General features: G+C 37.3%; 1 protein-coding gene across 1 annotated transcript in view; it reads left to right on the top strand.

The window, feature by feature from the left end:
* Positions 1-21,279, top strand: part of LOC100525597 (glycerophosphodiester phosphodiesterase domain-containing protein 4-like) — a 105,504-nt gene extending 84,225 nt beyond the window's left edge. Inside the window, exons 13-15 of the mRNA XM_021063935.1 lie at positions 778-860; positions 1,604-1,656; positions 20,566-21,279. Of these exons, the coding sequence (XP_020919594.1) occupies positions 778-860; positions 1,604-1,656; positions 20,566-20,750 (321 nt within the window). The 3' untranslated portion in view covers positions 20,751-21,279. The remainder of the gene's footprint in view (positions 1-777; positions 861-1,603; positions 1,657-20,565) is intronic.

Genomic DNA, 22,223 nt, shown 5'->3' with positions numbered 1-22,223 from the left:
TTTATATACAATTTATTATATATATCATGTAATTTATAATTGTATATAATATATATCTTATATATTAGCAAAAGGGTAGTAACATACACTAAAATAGTATAATTTATCTCAGGTTTCAGGATAATGTCTCCTTTTACCTAGTGTTTTCCCCTTTCACCTATATTTCTGTCCTGGCTACATGCAGAAATGCTACTTTTCAAGGACTATTAACTACCTGACTTCATGTTATAAGACTCAGACCCCATATCTTTTGTCTTGTGTTATAACTATCAGGGTTTGTGCTTTGAGTGTGTCTGGAGTTTAAATGTGTCTGGAGCTGCACTACCTTCAGGGTAGTGTATATTGTTTCTAGGTTACTGGATTCTTTTCTGGAGTGGTCATTAGCCTACAACAGTCTCCCAAACTCCCTTAAAATTCCCTGTCTGTCTTAATCCCCTAGCGGGATTTCTAAACTATTTATTTATCCTAGTTCTATTGCTATCAGATTTTTTAAGTGACATCTCTGAAACTCCCTCAGTCCTCTGTCTTGAGGGTTCAGGGAGATGAAGTGGGTGAAGTGTTTAATCCTTTATCGAGATCTAAGCACACGTGAGGGGGTTTTGTTAGGATAGCAGCAGGTACTCCCCGTGTTTGTGACCAACCCCATCAATCAAGTTTCCTTTGCCTGGTCTGTCCTCACTCCATCCCTGGCAGCCAAGCAAGGAACTTGGCCCGCATGATCTAAAGTCCCTTCCAGTTGTGAAGTCCCATAAGTATGGTTTGTGTTGTGTTTTGCAGACACCAAATTTCTATATTTTGATGTGGATTCTCCTGGACTGTGCTTCTGCCGTTTTCATTGTTGCCATATTTTATTTTCATTGGTAAGCATATATTTGTAATTTTTAAATGCTTTTTCCTAAAATAGAAATATAAGTGATTTTTATGGAAATTTGAGAAAAGCAGTTACATTCTTCCCGTAATCCCACAAGGCAAATCCTCAGGGAGACAGGGTTTTATCATCTGATGCTGCCTGCAGCTCCTCACACGTGATCCACCTACTGAACATGAGACCACATTTGAAGGACAAGGACTCTGACTAAAGCTTAACCAAAGCCTGTTACTACAGATTCAGTGTGGATCAACTGGGAGGGGACAGGGACCAAAGATTGTTCACAAAAGTGCCTCCAAATCCTCCTGCTTTCCACAGAATTGCACATAGCAGGGTGCTGTGTAAGGGCAAGTTCACAATCTGGAAAGCCTGGAAATTTGTCCTGGCTTTGCCCTTGGCTGCTGGGTGAACCTGTGAAAATCATTGCCTCTTTCCAGGTCATGGTTCTTTAAAAATCTGTCCAAGAAAATGACATTTTTGAATCCTTGCAGGGCAGATGCTACAAGACTGCAAGTTTCAGGGTAAAGAGGGGCCATCTGGTAGCAGAGATCATTGCAGTTAGGACCCAGCATGCCCATCATTTTTTCATTTGAGGTGGCCTTTAAAGGGGGAGACTACAAACCCTCTGCTTAAGGGGGAATTTGACTGGAGGATATTCTTTTATGGCCATTGTCTTGCATTATTGCCTTTTTTGGAAGAGGCCTATGGGTTCATGGATAGTCTGTTTTCTTCTAGGTGGAGAGAAAGCCAAAGTGAAAAAGTCCTCAAAGGTATCAGCAGTTATGCAGGTAAAGTCAGAGGCCTCATGGACTCCCATCTCTTCATCCCTACCCATTGCCTCAGGATACAAGGCTTTCCTTTAATGTTTCTGACAAGAGTTCAAGGAGTCTGAACTGGGGAGTTGGGACCAGTCTCACTGAAATGGGGACAGATAGACTAGGCACAGATTCTGGAAGGCCCTTGACATCAGGATTCATTTTGGATTCTATCCTCTAAGCAGTGAGGCTCCTTGGAAGACCGTGAACCTGGGTGGTTTTTTGTTCACTTGTTCATATATTCACTTATCACACAGTTATTGAGTCCCAATTTGTGCCAGGCACTCTGAGAGAGTCTGAAGTAATTGAAAGCTGTCAGTGGAGGGTTGCCCAAGAGAAAAGAGATCTGTCCCACAGAGAGCAGTGAGGGAGCAAGCAAGGTACAGCAGTTGGCCCTGCTGGACCAGGCACCTAGGTCCAGGACAGAGAAACTGCCATGACCATCAGAGCTGAAGCTGCTTAATGGGACTTTAATTGTGGGCAATGTACGTTGGAAGGTGAAAACTGCAGAGATCTTGGAATAATGGGCTACAGTCTAGGCTCTGCATATACTCAATCAGGAGATGGCAAATGAGTTTCAAACAATGAAACAATATGATTAGATTTCTGTATAAAGGGATGGAATAGCAGAATAACTTATTATGCATCAGAATAACTCAGGAGCTGAGAAACTGAGATACGCCTAGTAAGGGGAAGAGAAGCTAGAGTTTATTCTATATATAATCACACAGCAAGTTACTGGTTTGGGAAGCCAGTGCAACATCAGAGGAAAAACCAGTTAGGAGCCAGAGGACTGTGTAGTACATGATTTAGCTTCCTCTAATAGCTCCTGCAGCCTTAAACAAAGTTGCTACAATCACAAAATCATGACTTAATTAAATTTATTGTGGACAGCAGTAAAGATAATGGGATGCCTATATCAGCTGGCAGAGTTGAACACATACATAGAGTTGTAGGAATGGATCCATAAGGACTATGAAAAAAAAAGTTCAGAAATTTGAAAGATAGTGGTCTTTCATACTATTAAACTGAAGATTTAAACAAGTTCACCCAAATTTATTAAGGTATAGTGATATCTCTAGTAATTCTGAATTATATGGATATTAAAAATATCACTCTGCTGGTTGTTAAGTCTAAAGACTGCATTCACCTGCCTTATGAATGTCAATAGTTGTAATAGTAAACTCGGGCTGTCATAACAAAATACCAAAGACTGGGTGACTTACACAACAGAATGGATTTTCTCACAGTTATGGAGGCTAGAAGTTCAAGATCAATTTGTCAGCAAGTTTGATTTCTTCTGAGACCTCTCTCCTTGGCTTGCAAATAGCCACATTCTGGCTGAGTCCTCACCCAGCCTTTCTTCTGTGTACACACAAACACTTGGTGTCCTCTGTGTGTCCAGATTTTCTCTTCTCTACTCAGACTGGATCAGGGCTCACCACAGTGGCTTCATTTTAATCATGGCTTTAAAGGCTTTATATCCTAAGTTAGTCACATATTGAAGTGCTGGTTGTTAGGAATGACACAAGTTAAGTCCACAAAAGTAATCCAGCCAAGAAATAAAAAGAATATGGATGATGAGGAAAGCATGGATTTGAAGGAAAGTTTAAAGAACTGTATGAATGTGGATGAAGTGACTATAATGCCAGACAAAAGCACTCAGTTTACTTGACCCCAACTTACCATCACGTTAAAAAGAGAAGAAAATAAGGTGAGTAGAATATTAAAAATTTTTCCTGTTTCTAAGTTTTCAGTTGCCCATTTCAGAAACCAGTTTTTCTTCATCTAAGTAAATTTATTGAAAATCTGTTTGAGTACTTAGAAGTGGTGGAACCAAGTTTAGAATCCGGGAAGGAACACAGACTGGGAAGAAGCCAGAACCACTGCCCAGATCCATTCTGAGTGTGGAGAATACGGCCTTGAACACTAAGCATAGTGTCGTGTCTTGCAGCACAACCTCACCCCTCCCCAGGATGGGTGGTACTTCTGCACCTGCTGCTGCCACTAGAAGGAGTTCCTCACCACTCTTGGTTTAGGATGTATTTTTTTAGCCTATGAAGAAGTTTATCCTTTTTCTTCTGTCTCATATAGTTTGTTACGAATAGTCTTCCAAAAAAAGGAGTCTTCCATTTTTTATTATCATAGTTTCTCTACTTTCTGTGGCTGCTTTTTAAGATTGTTCCTTTTATTACTGGTTTTCAGTAATTTTATTATGGTTTACTTTATTATAGTGTCTATGAGTGTGTATATGTGAGTGTGTCTATCTGCTTAGGGTTTTCTGAAATTTTTAGATCAGTGTTGGATCAGTATAAATTTTCAATGTAAATTTTTCAAATCTTTTTCTATCACTATTCTCTTTCTGGGATTCCAATTACATAGATGTTAGGTGGCTTCATATTAACCTATGATAATATGGTTACTTATCCCATAGGTTACCAAGACTGTTATTTATATCTTTAGCTTATTTAATTTCTGTGCTTGATTTTGGATATATTCTATTACAGTATGGGTTCGTTTTTAGTTACTGTGTAACAGATTACCACAAACCTAGCAGGTCAAAGCACTATAAATTTATTGTCTCACAATTTCTGTGGACCAGCTGTCTAGGCATAGTTTTGCTAGGTGCTCTGCATAGAATCTCACCAGACTAAAATCAAGATATTGGCCCAGTCTGTAGTCTCGTCTGAGGCTTCGAGTCCTCTACCAAGCTCATGGGTTGTTGGCAGAATTTACTTCCTTAAAATCTCAAAACTGAAGTCATCTACGTTTTCTGAATCACACTTGGCAGAGTTTTGCTCTGATATCTTAGAAAGTACTTTCAGGTCCTAGCCATATAGCTTTCTCAAAACATGGCATTTTACTTCTTCAAAGCCAGCAAAGAATGTCTCTTGTAGCAGATGGGTTTAGGAAAAAGAGAACAAAGGAAGCAAAATAATACACACACAAAAATCCCCCACAGGAAACAAGTTGAAACATGGCATTAACTATAAATGGACCAAATTCTCAGGATAGCAGTAGAGATCATCAGACTGGATAGTAAAAAAGCAAGACGCAGCCATATGCTATCTACAAAAGAAATACTTAAAATACAAAAGCAAAGATTAAAAGTGAAAGGATAAAAAATAATATGCCCTGCAAATAATAAGCATAAGAAATAATATCTTTAAAAATAAATTCAAAAACATGGAGCATTGGGGTGGAGAGCCACAAAAAGGCCCAGTAAAAAGGCAAAGTTATTTCACAAACAATACAGACAATCCTGAGGGTCACAAAAAGCTTGGTGGGTAGGCAGAGAGCCGTATAAGGCCCAGTGGGCAGACAAAGATATTTCAGAAACAGAGAAGATGGTCTCAGGAGATGTAAGAGCTGGTGGGTGGGCAAAGTGAATTCAGAAATAGCACACACTATCCAGGAGATGCAGATGGCCAAGAGAATTGATGGAGTGCTCAGGAATACCATAAACTCCATAATCCCTGTAAACAGCCAGGGAGGGGACCACAGAAGCAGTGTACATTGCATGTCTGGCTAGAGCTGAGACAGGCCCACTGAAAGGATGCATGTTTTGCTCCGTGGTGGCTACAGGGATCAGTCTGCAATTGGCCTAGTAGTGCGAGGGACTACAAGAGTTGTACAGGTCCTATAGAAACAGAGAGCCTTTTAATAACAGTTAAAGATCAGCCCCTGCCCTTAGGGCTACAGAGAACACTCCCTAGAGGGATCAAACAAAGGGAGTAACTGCAGAAAGGTTGCCTGCCCCTGCAGCTAAAGAGAGCAGTCCTGAGAGCCTCCCTGATGGAGGATGGATGCAGGAGCAGCTGCTGACATTGCCAGTTATAGGAAATGGCCCTAAGAACTAATTGGTAGCAGGAGGAGTCACAGGAGCCAGCGCTGCCAACCCTACCATGAAAGTAATCCTGAACTGTGAACCAATGCCATCGCTCTTACAGACCCCATTCCAAGCAGCCATCTGGATCCAAGGGAGGTAACATAAACCACTGCTCCCATCACATGCTCTGATACCACGTCTGAGAACTACATTCTGCTGCATCTACATACCCACTGTCAAGGAAATGGCAAACATAGAAAGTTAGACATTAAGAGATGAAAAAGAACTAGTTTTCATACAGGAGGAACAAGACAAAAACAGACAAAGACAACTAAATGAGGATAATATAGGCAATCAACCTGAAAAGGAGTTCAGAGTGATGATAGTAAAGATGATCCAAGATCTTGGAAAAAAACAATGGAGGCACAGATAGCGAAGTTACAAGAAATGTTTAACAAATAGCTAGAGGACTTAAGTAACAAGCAAACTAAGATGAGTAGTACAATATATGAAATGAAAAATACACTAGAAGGAGTCAACAGAGGCAGAAGAATGAACATGTGAGGTGGAAGGCAGAATGATTGCCACAGAGGGGAAAAATGAAAAAAGAATGAAAAGAACTGAGGAGAGTTTAAGATACCTCTGGGACAACATTAAACATACCAATATTCATATCATAGGGATTCCAGAAGGAGAAGAGAGAGAGAAAGGGCCAGAGAAAATATTTAAAGAGATTATAACTGAAAACTTCCCTAACATGGGAAAGGAAATACTCACTCGAGTAGCCGAAGCACAGAGAATCCCATATGGGATAAACCTAAGGAGAAAAATAGCAAGACATGTACTAAACAAACAGACAAAAGTTAAATACAAAGAAAAAATATTAAAAGCCGCAAGAGAAAATCAACAAATAATATACAAAGGAAACCTCATAAGGATAAAAGCTGATTTTTTTTTTCAGCAGAAACTCTGCAAGCTAGAAGGAAGTATCAAAGTAAGTTTAAGGTGATGAAGGGAGGAACCTATAACCAAGAATAACTCTACCTAGCAAAGCTGTCTTTCACATTTGATGGAGAGATCAAAAGCTTTTCAGAAAAGCAAAAACTAATAGAGTTCAGCACCTCCAAACCAAACTATAAAACAACTACTGAAGGAACTTCTCTAGGCAGAAAAAAAAGCTACAATCAGAAACAATAAAATTACAAATGAGAAAACTCACTGGTAAAGACAAAGATAATATAAAGGTGGAAAATCACCCACTGACAATATCAAAACTAGCAAGCATGAGAAGTGGAGAAAAGTGCAGAACATTGAAAATGCAAAATAAGAGAACAGCAACCAAAACCAATTCTGTAAATATAATTGGTTATATCAAAATCTAATGGAAACCACAAATGAAAAAACTATAATGGATACACACATTAAAAAAAAGCAATCCAAACACAACACTAAAGACAGTAAGTCAAAAGAAAATATAACAAAAGAAAAAGGAAGAAAAAGACAAAAAAGACCAAAGTAAAAATCCAAAACGAGAAAATGGCAATAAGTACATACTAATCCACAATTACACTGTCAATGGATTCAGCGCTCCAAGAAAAAGACACAGTCTAGCGGAATGGACACAAAAACAAGACTAATATATGTACTCTTTACAAGTGCCTCACTTCAGTCCTGAGACACATACAAATTGAAAGTAAGGAGATGGAAGAAGATACACATGCAAATGGAAATCAAAGGAAAGCCATAGTAGAAATAATCATGTCAGACAAAGTGGATTTTAAAATAAAGTAACTAAGGACAAAAGACACTGCATAATAATCAAAGGATCAACCAAGAAGGAGATATAAAAATTGGAAATATATATACACCCAACACAGGAAAACTGCAATATATAAGGCAACTGCTAATAACCATAAAAGGAGAAATCAACAGCAACACAATAATAGTAGGGAACTTTTAACACCTCACTTACATCAATGGACAGATCATCCAGACAGAGAATCAACAACGAAACACAGTCCTTAAATGATAGCCTAGACCAAATAGACTTAACTGTTATTTCTAGAACATTCGATCCTAAATCATCAGAATATACATCCTTCTCAAGTGCACAAGGAACGTATTCCAGGACACATCACATCTTGGGTGACAGATCAAGCCTTGGTAAATTTTAAAAGTTGAAATTATTTTAGCAGTTTCTCTGACCACAGTGCTATGACACTAGAAATCAACTACAAGAAAAACAACAACAACAGCAAAAATTGCAAACTCTTGGAAACTAAATATGCTACTAAACAACCAATGGATCATTAAAGTAAGTGATAAGTGATAAAGTAAGAGATAAGTGATAATGAATATACAACTATCCAAAACCTATGGGACGTAGCAAAAGCAGTTCTGAGAGGGAAGTTTATAGCAATATAGTCTTATCTCAGGAAACAAGAAAAGCTCAATTAAAAAACCTAAACTTACCCAAAACAATAGAGAAGGAAGAACAGACAAAGCCTAAAATTAGTAGAAGGAAAGAAATCATAAAGATCAGAGCAGAAATCAGTGAAATGGTGACAAAGAAAACAGAGAAGATGAATGAAACCAAAAGTTTGTTCTTTGATAAGATCAACCAGATTGATAAACCTTTAGCCAGACTCATCAAGAAAAAAGGGAGAAGACTCAAATCAATAAAATTTTAAGTTAAAAAGGAAAAATTACAACTGACTCCATAGAAATACAGTGGATCATAAGAGACTACCATAAGCACCTGTATGCCAGTAAAATAGACAATCTAGAAGAAATGGACAGATTCTTACAAATGTCTGAAACAGGAAGAAATTGAATAGACCAATCACAAGTACAGAAGTTGGAAATGTGATTTTAAAAATTCCAAAAAACAAAAGTCCAGGTCCTGGTAGCTACACAGGGGAAATCAATCAAACATTCAGAGAATTATCATCTATTCTTCAGAAACTCTTCCAAAAATTGCAGAGAAAGGAACATTCGCAAGCTTATTCTATGAGGCCACCATCACCCTGACACCCAAACCAGACAAGCATACAAAAAAAAAAAAAAAAAGAAAGAAAGAAAAGAAAGGATGAATGAAAGAAAGAAAAAAGAAAGTTACAGGCCAATAGCACTGATGAACATAGATGTAAAAATCCTCAATAAAGTAATAGCAAACCTAATCCAAATATATATGAAAATATATTCACCATGATCAAGTGGGATTTATCCCAGGGGTGCAGAGTTTCTCCATTATTCTCAAATCAATCACCATGATACACCATATCAACAAACTGAGATATAAAAACCATAAGATCATCTCAATAGATGCAGAAAAAACTTTTGACAAAATTCAACACTTGTTTCTGATAAAAACTTTCCAGAAAGTTGGGGTAGAGGAAACCTAACTCAAAATAATAAAAGCCATATATGACAAACCCACAGCTAACATCATTCTCAATGGTGAAAAACTTAAAACATTTCCACTAAGATCAGGAACAAGACAAGGATGTCCACTTTCACCACTACTGTTCAATAGTCTTGGAAGTCCTAACAAGGGCAATCAGAGAGGAAAAAGAAATAAAAGGAATGCAAACTGGAAAAGAAGAAGTAAAACTATCACTGTTTGCAGATGATACTATACCTAGAAAATCCTAAAGACAGTTCCAGAAAACTTTTAGAACTCACCAATGAATTTGGCAATGTTACAGGATACAAAATTCACAGAAATCAGTTGCATTTCTATATACTAACAAAGATCAGAAAGAGAATTAGGAAAACCATCCCATTTATCATCACATCAAAAAGAATAAAATACCTAGGAATAAACCTACCTAAAGACCTATACTGTGAAAACTGTAAGACGCTGATGAAAGAAATCAAAGAAAACACAATCAGATGGATATATACAACATTATCGTAATGACTCTACAACCCAAGGCAGTCTACAGATTCAATGCAGTCCCTATCAAATTACCAAGGATATTCTTACAGAACTAAAAATATTTTAAAATTTGTGTGGAAACACAAAAGACCCTGAATAGCCAAAGCTATATTGAAAAAGGAAAATAGAACTGGTGAAATCAGGCTTCCTGACTTCAGACTATACTACAAAGCTACACTTACCCAATTAGTATGGTACTTGCACAAAGACAGAAATATAGATCAATGGAACAGAATAGAAAGTCCAAGCACCTATGATTAAGTAATCTATGACAGAGGAGGCAAGAACATACAGTGGAAGAAAGATGGTCTCTTCGATAAGTAGTGCTGGGAAAACTGGACAGCTACATATAAAAGAATGAAATTAGAATACTCTGTAGTACCATACACAAAATAAACTAAAAATGTAAGACCATATACTATAAAACTCTCAGAGGAAAACATATGTAGAATGCTCTTTGACATAAATCACAGCAACATTGTTTGTAATCCACCTCTTAGAATAAGGTCAATAAAAAATATAAACTAATGGGACCTTTTTAAAGTCAAAACTTTTGAACAACAGAGGAATCCATTTAAGAAAAAACTGAAAAGATGGATCATGATAATGTGAGAAAAAGAATGTATACATGTATGTGTAACTGGGTCACCATGCTGTACAGTAGAAAAAAAATAATGTATTGGGGAAATAACAACTGATTACGACTAAGACTATTTGATAAGAAATAAACAAATAAATACTGAAAAGACCACCCACAGAATGTGAGAAAAATCTTTGTAAGTGATGCAATTGACACGAGCCAGATCCAAAATATACAAACAACTCATTCAACTCAACAACAACAAAAAAAATAACCAATCGAAAAATGGGCAGAAGACCTAAATAGACTTATTTTCCAAAGAAGACATGCAGTTAGCCAGTAGGCACATGAAAAAAATGGTCAGTGTCATCCAGTATTCCAGAAATGCAAATCAAATCTATGAGATACCACCTCACACTGGTCAGAATGGCTATTATTAACAAGTCTCCAAGTAGCAAATGCTGGAGAGGGTGTAAGAAAAGGGAATCCTCCTTCACTTTTGGTGGGAATGTGAACTGGTACAAACACTAATGAAAACTCTATGGAGGTTCCTCAGAAAACTAAATATAGAACTACTTTATCATCCAGCAGTTCCACTACTGGGGATATATATGTATAAAACATTCATTCAAAAAGATACATGCACTCCTATATTCACTTCATCACTATTCACAATAGCCAAGACATGGAAACAACCCAAATGTTCATCAGCAGATGAATGGAATAAGAATATGTGGTACAGATATACAATGGAATACTACTCAGCCATAAAAGGACAAAATAATGGCATTTGCAGCAACTTGGATGCAACTAGACAGTCTCATACTAAGTAAAGGAAGTCAGAAAGAGAACAACAAATACCATATGATATAACCTATATATGGAATATAAAGTATGGCATAAATGATCATATCTACAAAACAGGATCATATTGCAGTCATGAAGAGCAGACTTATGGTTGCCAGGGAGAAGGAAGAGGGAGTGGGATAGATGGGGAGTTTGGGTTTGTTAGATGCAAACTGTTACACTTGGAATGAATAAGCAATGGGATCCTACTGTATAGCACAATGTCCAATCTCTTGGGTTATTGTATGATGGAAGTTAGTATTAAAAAAAGAATGTACATATATATATGACTGGGTCACTTTGCTGTACAGCAGAAATTGAAGGAACATTGTAAATCAGCCATCCTTTAATAAAAATTTTAAAAAATGAGGCATTACTGGAAACAAAGATTTTGTACTGATAAAATAGTCAATATATCAGGAAGGCACTATAATTTTACACTTAATAACAGATTCAAAACACATTAAACAAAAACTGAAAGAGACAAATAATAGTTGGAGATTTTAACATTCCTCTCATTACCTGAAAGAACAACTAAGCACACAAAAAAAATAAAATCAAGATATAGAAGTCTGAACACTTTTAGCCAGTTTGACTTGTGTACAGAAAATGGTATACTCAACAACTGCCAAATATACATGTTCAAAATTACTTGTGTATTTGCCGAAAGAGACACATGATAAGGCATGAAACAAACCTGGAAGAGATAGCTGATTTCCTTATTACATAGACACACACATGCACACGCACACACACGCACACACACACACACACACACACACACACAGAATTAGAAAAAAAATGAGAGGAATAGGTTCCAATCAAAAGAACAAGAGAAAAATCTCAGAAAAAGAAGTAAGTGAAAGATAGATATGCAGTCTACCTGATAAAGAGTTAAAAGTAATAGTCATAAATAAATCACTGATCTCAGGAGAAAAATGAATGAACACAGTGCAAACTTCAACAGAAAGAGAGAAAGCATAACAAAGTACCAAACAGAAGTTATAACTTAACTAAAAATACATAAGGGAGTTCCTGTTATGACGCAGTGGAAATGAATCTGACTAGTATCCATGAGGATACGGGTTCAATCCCTGGCCTTGCTCAGTGGGTTAAGGATCCAGCATTGCCATGAGCTGTGGTGTAGGTCATAGACACAGCTCAGATCCCACATTGCTTTGGCTGTGATGTAGGCTGGCAGCTATAGCTCCTCTTTGACCTCTAGTCTGGGAACTTCCATATGCCATGGGTATGGCCCTAAAAAGCAAAAAATTAAATTAAATTAAAAAATAAAATAAATAAAAAATAAAAAAATAGAGTGGTACACAACAAACGGGGTGAGGTAGAAGAATGAATCAGTGAGCTGGAGGGAAAAAACATTGGAATTCATCCAGATGGAACAACAAAATTAAAAAAGAATTTTAGAAAAAGTAAGATACATTAGGGGACATTTGGAACAACATCAAGTGTAATAGCAGTCACGTTTCAGAGTTCCTAAAAGGAAAAAAGATAAAGGACCCCCAAAATTAATTGAACAAAAAGTGGCTGAAAACTTGACAGAAACTAACATCCATATCTAGGAGTCCCAGAGAGTTCCAAATAGGATGAACCCAAAAAGAGATATACCTAGACACATTACAATTAAAATTGTAAAGTTAATGAGCTGCCTTGCATCATGAATGGTTGCATGAACTGCTGCTATCCTTGCTAGCTTCAGGGAGCAGTTGTGTGAGCTGCCTAGTAGTGGGAGGAATCATGGGAACCATTGCTGTCCCCTCTGCTCCAGAGTCATGTGTAATACTGCTACCTCTGTTACGGAACCCATTCCAGCAGCCACTTGGCTCTAGGGGAGGTAGTGAGCCACCACCACTCTCTTCATGTGCTCCAGTTGCATCCAGTTCTTCAATGGAGATAACTTCAGGACCATGCATTAATCATGGCACCTACATACCTGCTATCAAAGGAACCATAATCATAGAAAGTTAGAAAATGTGACACAACAGAGAAATATGTTTCAGACAAAAGACAGGATAAAAACACACAAAAACTACCAAATGAAGGGGCAATAGCAATCTATCTGAAAAAGAATTCAGAGAATTATAGTAAATATGACTCAAGGTATTGGAAAAAGAATGGAGGCACAGATCAATAATTTAAAAGCCATGTTTAACAAAGAGCTAGAAGATGTAAAGAACAAACAAACAAAATGAATAAAGTGATATCAGAAATGATAAATACACTAGAAGTAATCAATAGCAGGGTAACAAGCAGAAGAATGAATAAGTGAGGTTGAAAACAGAGTTGTAGAAATCACTATCACAGAAAATAATAAAGACAAATGAATAAGAAGAATCGAGGACCATCTAAGAGACTTCCAAGACAACATTAAATATACCAACATTCTCATCATAGGGGTCTCAGAGAGAAGTATCAGAGAAAATATTCGAAGATATTGTAGCTTAAAAATTCCCTAATATAAGGAAAGAAACACTCACTCAAGTTGAAAAAACTCAGAGAATTCTATACAGGATAAACCCAAAGAGGAACATGGTGAGACACATACTAATCAAACTGACAAAAATTAAATACAAAGAAAAAAATATTAAAACAAGGGAAAAGCAATAAATAACTTACAAGGAACCCCTATATTTATAACAGCTGATTTTTTGGCAGAAACTCTGTAAGCCAGAGGGGTGTGGCAAGATGTATTTAGAGTTATGAAGGGGAAGAAGCTACAACCAAGAGTGTTCTACCAAGCAAGACTCTCATTCAGGTACAGTGGAGGAATCAAAAGCTTTACAGACAAGCAAAACTTAAAAGAATTCAGGACCACCAGTCTAGCTTTACAACCAATGCCAAAATACCTTCTCTAGGTTGAATAGAAAAGGCAATAACTGGAAACAAGAAAATTACAAATGAAAAAGCTTACCAGTAAAGGAAAACATAATTAAAGTTAGGAAATGATCCACACACAAATATGATATCAAAACCAGCACTCTTAAGAGGAGAGTACAAATGCAGGATTTTTTGTGTGTGCCTTTTTAGGTCCACACCTGTAGCATGTGGAAGTTCCCAGGCTAGGGGTTGAATCAGAGCTGTAGCCTCTAGCCTATACCACAGCCACAGCAGCAGCAGATCTGAGCCACATCTGTGACCTACACCACAGCTCACGGCAATGCCAAGTCCTTTAACCCAATGAGCAAGGCCAGGGATTGAACCCTCATCCTTACAAATACTATTTGGGTTCATCACTGCTGAGCCACAACAGGACTCCAAATGCATGATACTGAAAATACATTTGAAATTAGAGGCAAGCAACTTAAAACAATTTGCATATATATAACATTATCTCAAAACCTCACAGGGACCACAAACCAATGAAGTACAGTAGATAAACACATTTTAAAATAGAAAAAGCAATCTACAAAACTAATGATAGTTATAATATCACAAGAGAACAAAAGGAAGGGAAGAAAAGAGTCCAACATTAACAAATCCCAAACAATTAAGAAAATGGCAATAAGTACATATATATTGATAATCACCTTGAATGTAAATGATTAAATACTCCAACCAAAAGATGTCGGCTGGATGAATGGATACAGAAAAACAAAACCACAAAGAAGGGCACTACCTAATAATCAAGAGATCAACTAAATAAGATATAACAATTGTAAATAAATATGAACCCAACATAGGAATACCACAATGTATAAGGTAACTGCTAACAGCCATAAAAGGAGAAATTGACAGTAACAATAATGGGGGGGGGGCTTTAATATCCCACTTACATCAATGGACTGATCACCCACAAAGAAATTTGATAAACCCAGTCCTTAAATGACACGTTAGACCAGATGGACTTAATTGATATTTGTAGAATATTCCATTGGAGAACAGCACAATACACATTCTTCTAAAGCACACATGGAACTTCTCCAGGATAGATCACATCTTGGGTCCCAAATCAAGCCTCAGTAATTGAAATCATATCAAGCATTTTTTCCTGAACACAACATTATAAGACTGGAAATCAACCACAAAAAAATCCCACAAAAACATGTGGAGACTAAATAACATGCTACTAAATAATCAATGGATCACTGAAGAAACCAAAAAGGAAATAAAAAGATACCTAGAGACAAATAACAACTAAGATACAACAATCCAAAACCTATGGGACACAGCAAAAGCAGTTCTAAAATGGATGTTTATAGCAATACAGTCTCACCTCAGGAAAAAAGAATCCCAAATAAACAAACCAACCTTACCCCTAAAGCAACTAGAGAAAGAACAAACAAACAAACAAAAAACAAATTTAGTAGGAGGAAAGAACTCATAATGATTAGAACAAAAATCAATGAAATAAAGACAAAACAATGAAAAACAGATCAGTGAAACTAAAACCTGGTTCTTTGAAAAGATCAACAAAATTGATAAACCTCTATCTAGATTCATCAAGAAAAAAAGGAGAGGGCTCAAATTAATAAATTTAGAAATTAAAACGATGATACAGAAATACAACGGATCATAAGAGATTCCTACAAGCAACTACATGCTAATAAATTAGACAACCTTGAAGAAATGGACAAGTTCTTATAAAGGTTTAACCTTCCAAGACTGAACCAGGAAGAAATAGAAAATATAAATAGAGCAGTCACAAGTACTTAAATTGAAACTGTGATTTAAAACTTCCAACAAACAAAAGCCAAGGACCAGGTGGATTCATAGGTGAAATCTCTCAAACATTTAGAGAAGAGCTAACATCTATCCTTCTGAAACTGTCCCAAAAAAATTTGCAGAAGAAGGAATACTCTCAAGCTCATTCTATGAGGGCACCACCACCCCGGTACCAAAAGCAGACAAAGATACCACAAAAAAAAAAAAAAATTACAAGCCAGTATTACTGCTGAACATAGGTGCAAAAATCCTCAACAAATGTTAGCAGACAAAATACAACAGTGTGTTACAAGGATCATAGACTGTGATCAAGTGGACTTTTCCCAGGGATGCAAGGATTTTTCAATATATGCAAATCAAATAATGTTATAAACCACATCAACAAACTGAAGTATTAAAAAAAAATCTGGTCATTTCAATAAATGCTGGAAAAAAGCTTTTGACAAAAATCAACAATCATTTATGACTTTTAAAAAATCCCTCTAGAAAGTGGGCATAGAGGGAACCTACCTCAAGGTATTAAAAGCCATATATGACAAACCCACAGCTAACATTATTCTCAGTAGTGAAAAGCTAAAGCATTTCTGCTAAGATCAGGAACTAGACAAGGATGTCCACTGTAACCACTTTTATTCAACATAGTTTTAGTCTTTTTTTTTGTCTTTTGTCTTTTTAGGGCTGCACCCATGGCATATGGAGGATCCCATGCTAGGGGTCCAATGGGAGCTATAGCTGCCAGCCTATACCACAGCCGCAGCAATGTGGGATCCAAGCCACACCTGCGACCTACACCACAGCTCATGGCAATGCCAGATCCTTAACCCACTGAGCGAGGCCAGGGATAAAACCCACATCCTCATGGATGCTAGTTGGGTTCATTAACCACTGAGCCATGATGGGAACTCCCAACATAGTTTTGGAAGTCCTAGACACAGCAATCCAAGAAGAAAAAGAAATTAAAGGGAATCCAAATTGGAAAAGAAGTAAAACTGTCAGTGTTTGAAAATGACATGATACTATACATAGAAAATCCTAAAGATACTACCAGAAAACTACTAGAGTTCATCAATGAAGTTGCAGGTGAAGTTGCAGGATACAAAATTAATACACAGAAATCTCTTACATTCATATAAACTAACAATAAAGATCAGACAAATTAAGAAAAGAATACCACTTACCTTCACATCAAAGAGAAAAAATACCTAGGAATAAACCTACCTAAAGAGGCAAAAACCATAAGGCACTGATTAAGAAAATAGAAGATAACACAAACAAATGGATGAACCTACCATGTTCTTGGATTAGAAGAATCAATGTAGTCAAAATGACTATACTACACAAGGCAATCTACAGAATTCATGCAATCCCTATTAAATTACCAATGGTACTTTTCATAGAACTAAAACAAAAATTTTTAATTTGCATGGAAACACACAAAAAAACAGAATAGTCAAAATAATCTTGAGACAATAAAATGGAGCTAGAGGAATCAGAGTCTCTGGTTTCAGACTATACTACAAAGCTACAGTCATCAGAATAGTATGGAGCCAGCACAAAAACAGAAATATAGAGCAGTGGAAGAGAATAGAAAGCCCAAAAATAAACCCACTTATCTATTGTTAATTATCTACAAAAAAGGGAAGCAAAAATATACTATAGAGAAAAGACAATCTCTCAGCAAATAGTGCTAGGAAAACTAGACAGCTATATGTAATAGAGTGAAATTAGAACATTCTCTAACACCATACATAAAAATAAATTTAAAATGGATTAAACACCTAAACATAGATGCACTATAAAACTCTTAGAGTAAAATATAGGCAGAACACTCTTTGATATAAATCTCAGAAATATTTGTTAATCCACCTTATTTGTGTTAAGTAAAATAAAAATAAACAAGTGGTATGTAACATTGCACAGCAGAGAAAACTGTTAAAAATGAAAAGACAGCCCACAGAGTGGGAGAAAATCTTTGCAAAGTGACCAATAAAGGGTTGATCTCCAAAATAACACAAACATGTTATACAGCTTTATGTAAAAAAATCAAAAAAATGATCAGAAGATCTAAATGGACATTTTTTTCAAAGAAGACATACAGATGGCCAAAAAACACATGAAAAGATGTACAATATCACTAATTATTAGAGAAATACACATCAAAACTACAATGAAATACCAGCTCACACCAGTCAGAATGGCCATCAAATAAGGGTCTACAAAAAATAAATGCTGGAGAGAGTGTGAAGAAAAGGGAACCCTCCTACTTTGTGGCTAAGAATGTAGGTTGGTGCAACCACTGGAAAGCATCATGGAGGTTCCTTTAAAATCTAAATGTAGAAATACCATATGACCCAGCAATCCAACACTTGGCATATACCCAGAGAAAACCATATTTCGAAAGGTTACATGCACCCTAGTGTTCATTGCAACACTATTTCCAATAGCCAAGACATAGGAGCAACCTAAATGTCTGTCGACAGAGGACTGGATAAAAAAGAAATGGTACATACATACAATGGAATATTACTTGGCTATAAAAAGAATGAAAGAATGCCATTTGCAGCAACATGGATGAACCTAGAGATTATCGTACTAAGTGAAGTAAGCCAGAAAAAGACAAATATCATTTGAGGTCAGTATGTAGAATCTAATACAACATGATAGAAAAGCATTTGTTCACAAAACAAACAGACTCAAAGATGTAGAAACCAAACTTATGGTTACCAAGGGGAAACATTGGGGGGTGGTGATGTATTGGGAGGTTGCAGTTGGCATATGCACACTACTATATACAAAATTAGTCAGTAATAATGACCTCCGTATAGCTCAGGGAAATCTACCCAATACTCTGTGATAGCCTATATGTGGGGAAAGATTCTGAAAAAGAATGTGTGTATACACACACACACACACACACACATATGTATGGCTGATTCACTTTGCTGTACACCTGAAACTAGCACATTTTAAGTCACCTATACTCCAATAAAGTTATTTTTTAAAAAAGGAAATATATCATGAGACCTCAAAGTTAAAGCCAAGTTTAAAAAAAAAGATAAGTAAATTTTTCTCCAAGAAAAAGGAAAGAAATAATAAAGATAGCAGGAACAGTGAAATAGAAAAGATAAAACAATAGAGAAAAATTTAAATGTGAAAACTTAGATCTTAGAAAATACTAGTAAAAGTGCAAACTCTTAGATAAATGAGGGAGGGAAAAATTGCCTGTTATGAATGATTAATGAAAGAATGATTAATGAATGATTAATTCATTCTGGATTAATGAAAGTCCAGATCCTAGACATAAAAACAAAAATTATGAACATTTTAAGCCATTAAATTTGTCAGTTTAAATGAAGTAGACAAATTTATTGAAATATATAACTTAGCAGAACTGAGAAAAGAAATAAAAACTTGTAATAACGTATTCTCTATCAGAATCAAATCTATGTATTAAAAACCTCACCAAAGGAGTTCCCATTGTGGCTCAGCAGATTATGAACCTGACTAGCATCCATGAGGATGCAGGTTTGATCCTGGCCTCGCTCAGTGGCTAAGGATCTGGTGTCGCCATGAGCTTTGGTATAGGTCACAGACGCAGCTCAGATCCCCTGATGCCGTGGCTGTGGCTTAGGCCAGCAGCTGCAGCTCCAATTCGATGCCTAGGCTGGGAATTTCTATATGCTTTAGGTGCAGCCCTGAAAAAAACAAAAACGAAAAAACCTCACTACAAAGAAAAGTCCAGGTCCAAAGAGTTTCACTGCTTAATCAAATATTAAAAATAAGATCAACTTTACACCAACTCAGGAAAAAAGAAGAGAAAGAAATATTTCCTAGCTGATTTCTTTGAGGACAGCAATAATCTCATTAAAAAAATGTCTGGCAAAGATAGTACAAGAACTAAAAATTTACAGTAATTATCATTCATGAATTTAGACATAAAAATTCTGATCAAAATATTAGATTGAATCTATCAATATATAAAGAAGAGAAACATCTGGAGAAAGTGAGGTTTAACCCACCTCTGTAAGATGAAGATGTCATTTGAAAATTAATCAGTATAATCTATAATATTAACAATATTAAGTAGAAAATGTGTATTTGACAAAAATCAACACCCACTTACAATCAAAGCTCTGCATGATCTAGGGATAGAATGAAACCTCCTCAATCTAAGAGATGTTTACCAAAAAAACCTCCAGCTAACAACATTTTAAAATTGTGAAACAGCATTTTCCCTCTAGTATCATAAATAAGGCAAGGATATCTCCTCACCATTTCTACTTGGCATCGTAGTGGAGATCATAGCCAGTATACTAAGGCAAATAACAGGCATAACGGAAGAAATAAGACTCCTGATTTGCAGATGTGATTATTTACATTAAAAAAATGCTAAGGAATCTAATAACAAACCTACTAGAACTAATAAATGAGTTAAGCAATGCTCTAGGATACAAGGTTAATATAAAGAAAAATAAATTTTATGTCTATATATTATATTGGAATAATTGGAAACTTAAAAATCGAAATAGCATCATTTACAACAGCACACAAACATAAATAGAAATTTTAGGAAAATATTGCAAGCCCTTGCAAAGAAGATAGATGATTGGTCTCTGAAAACTACTAAAGTTTAGAGAGAAAGAAGACCCAGATAAATGGAGCAACATTCATGAATTAGAAACCTAAAACTGTAGATATTAATTCATTTTTCTATTCAAACTGATTTGGAAGTAATGCATGAACTTTAAGCAAATGTCTGTCTCTGCCTTCTGAAGGCTTCCATGGTGAGCTAGAAGCTCACACAATAGACTCTTAAACACCAGCACCTTGATGAACTGAGGACCTTAGCAAAGTTTGCCAAAGCCTGGGTAGGGAGAAAACTAGAGGGAAAGACCCCTAGTGAGGGGCTAACATTGTAAAGAAGACTCAGGTTTTACCACATGAAAGCAAAGATTAGAAAGAAGCAACTTTGGAGGAATTTATGTTTCTGTCTTTTCTATCCCACAGAGACTCCGAGTGTAAGCCTCCTAAAGGAAGAACCTTTGGAAGTTATGGAAAGCCCTGAGCCTTTAACCAAGAGTGTAGGGGAGCTCCCAGAATCTACAGCTGTCATACAAGAGCCTGTCTATAAAACCACTAAACCACCACCATTTCCCATGGATGATGTTAGAGAACCAGCTGGTGCCCAGTGAACCGGCCTTTGAATGAATGCACCCAAGCACCCACCTCAGAGACCAACAGAGAGCCCACCCTGCGAACTGCATTGCCCACCATGGAGACTATGAACCAGCAGTTCCCTCCATGAAGGTCCCTCCTCCTGAAACATAACCCCAAAAGCCCCCACTATTGAATCCTCCCAGTGGTACTCTTTCATCATGTTTTCCACCACATCCAGCATGTCCCTCTCCTGCTTTGGGCGGTCTTCAAAGAAGTAGCCACAGCTTGCCCACTTCATATCCTTCCTCTCTGCTTGGGGTGACCTGATGGTAATGAGTGGTCAAGAAAGGCATATAGCAGAGCCAGGGAGGCTTCTGGGAAAACCATTCTGGTCTACCTCTCATCTCAAGGGGATGAACAAAGGAAAAAAGAGTCGTGGTTTTGCAGGTGGAGTTGATTGCCCTCCGGGCATCACAGGACTTATCTGAAATGTTCATAATATTGCCCACTAAAGGAGTGGCTATGGTGAACAACAGCGTGTAAATAAAGACAACCTCTCAGGAACCTACAAGGTAAATGATACAATCTTTGGATCCCTCAGACTAACAAAGTCCAAGGGATGAGTGCCAAAGTGAAGCCATCCTGAGTCAGAGAATGAGAGGTTACATGGGCATGATTTGGGGGCAAAGATCTCATCCCATATGCAATTCATGTCTTCCCATATGCAGTGATGTGCTTCCTAATAGCTTGGCATTGGCTGATTCCTCAGTGGAATGATGGGCATAATCCCAATAGCTTTTGGCCTTGAAGGGAATCTAGAGTTGAGAACATCAGTTTAGGAGCCCAGTGTTAGAAACAGCGACTTGAGTTCTACCATGTGACCTCTACCTATTCACACTCCTCCTCTGGGCCTCATATTCCCATGTATATGATGATGTGTAGGGGCAGACACCCCAGCAACTTCCTTGTAGCTCCTGTTTATCCTGGGCTGAGTGTGGGATAAATATGAGTCATGTAAACATTGGTGGGTCAGGGCTGCCTCAGACAGCAGCATTGTCGTCCCAGAAAGCGGGACTGTCTGGTTTTGGACCTCCATTCAAAACGGAGCCCCACTGCCTCCCACATAGGCTTCTGGAAAGAACAGCACTCCTGTGGAGTGATTGAGCACCTAGATGCAGGTGACCATCAGACGAGAAAAGGAACAAGAAAGTAGAGTCCAGCTGTGCTGTGGAGCTGGTGTGGGAGGCAGCTGCCTTTCTCCTGCAGGCCTTGCTTGGGGCCAGCTGGTGGGACAACCAAGGAAACCTCGGGGGCATTCAGGTGTGTGGGGCCAGAATTGGAATTTTGAGAGCCTGAAGGAGCTCCAGCTGTGGTCCCAGAGGAAATGGTCCAGCAGAGAGGGAGGTGGGAGGGAGATGCGAAGGTGACCCGACCTTGGGGAACACAGTATGTGGGGTGGCGGGGGCACATGGATGGAGAAGAAGCCCATGAAACTGCCCGAGAGACGG

The sequence above is a fragment of the Sus scrofa genome, chromosome 9 (genome assembly GCF_000003025.6).
Source record: "Sus scrofa isolate TJ Tabasco breed Duroc chromosome 9, Sscrofa11.1, whole genome shotgun sequence".
Classification (NCBI taxonomy): domain Eukaryota; kingdom Metazoa; phylum Chordata; class Mammalia; order Artiodactyla; family Suidae; genus Sus; species Sus scrofa.
The sequence above is the reverse complement of the archived record's forward strand: the minus strand, read 5'-3'. Positions and strand labels throughout refer to the sequence as shown.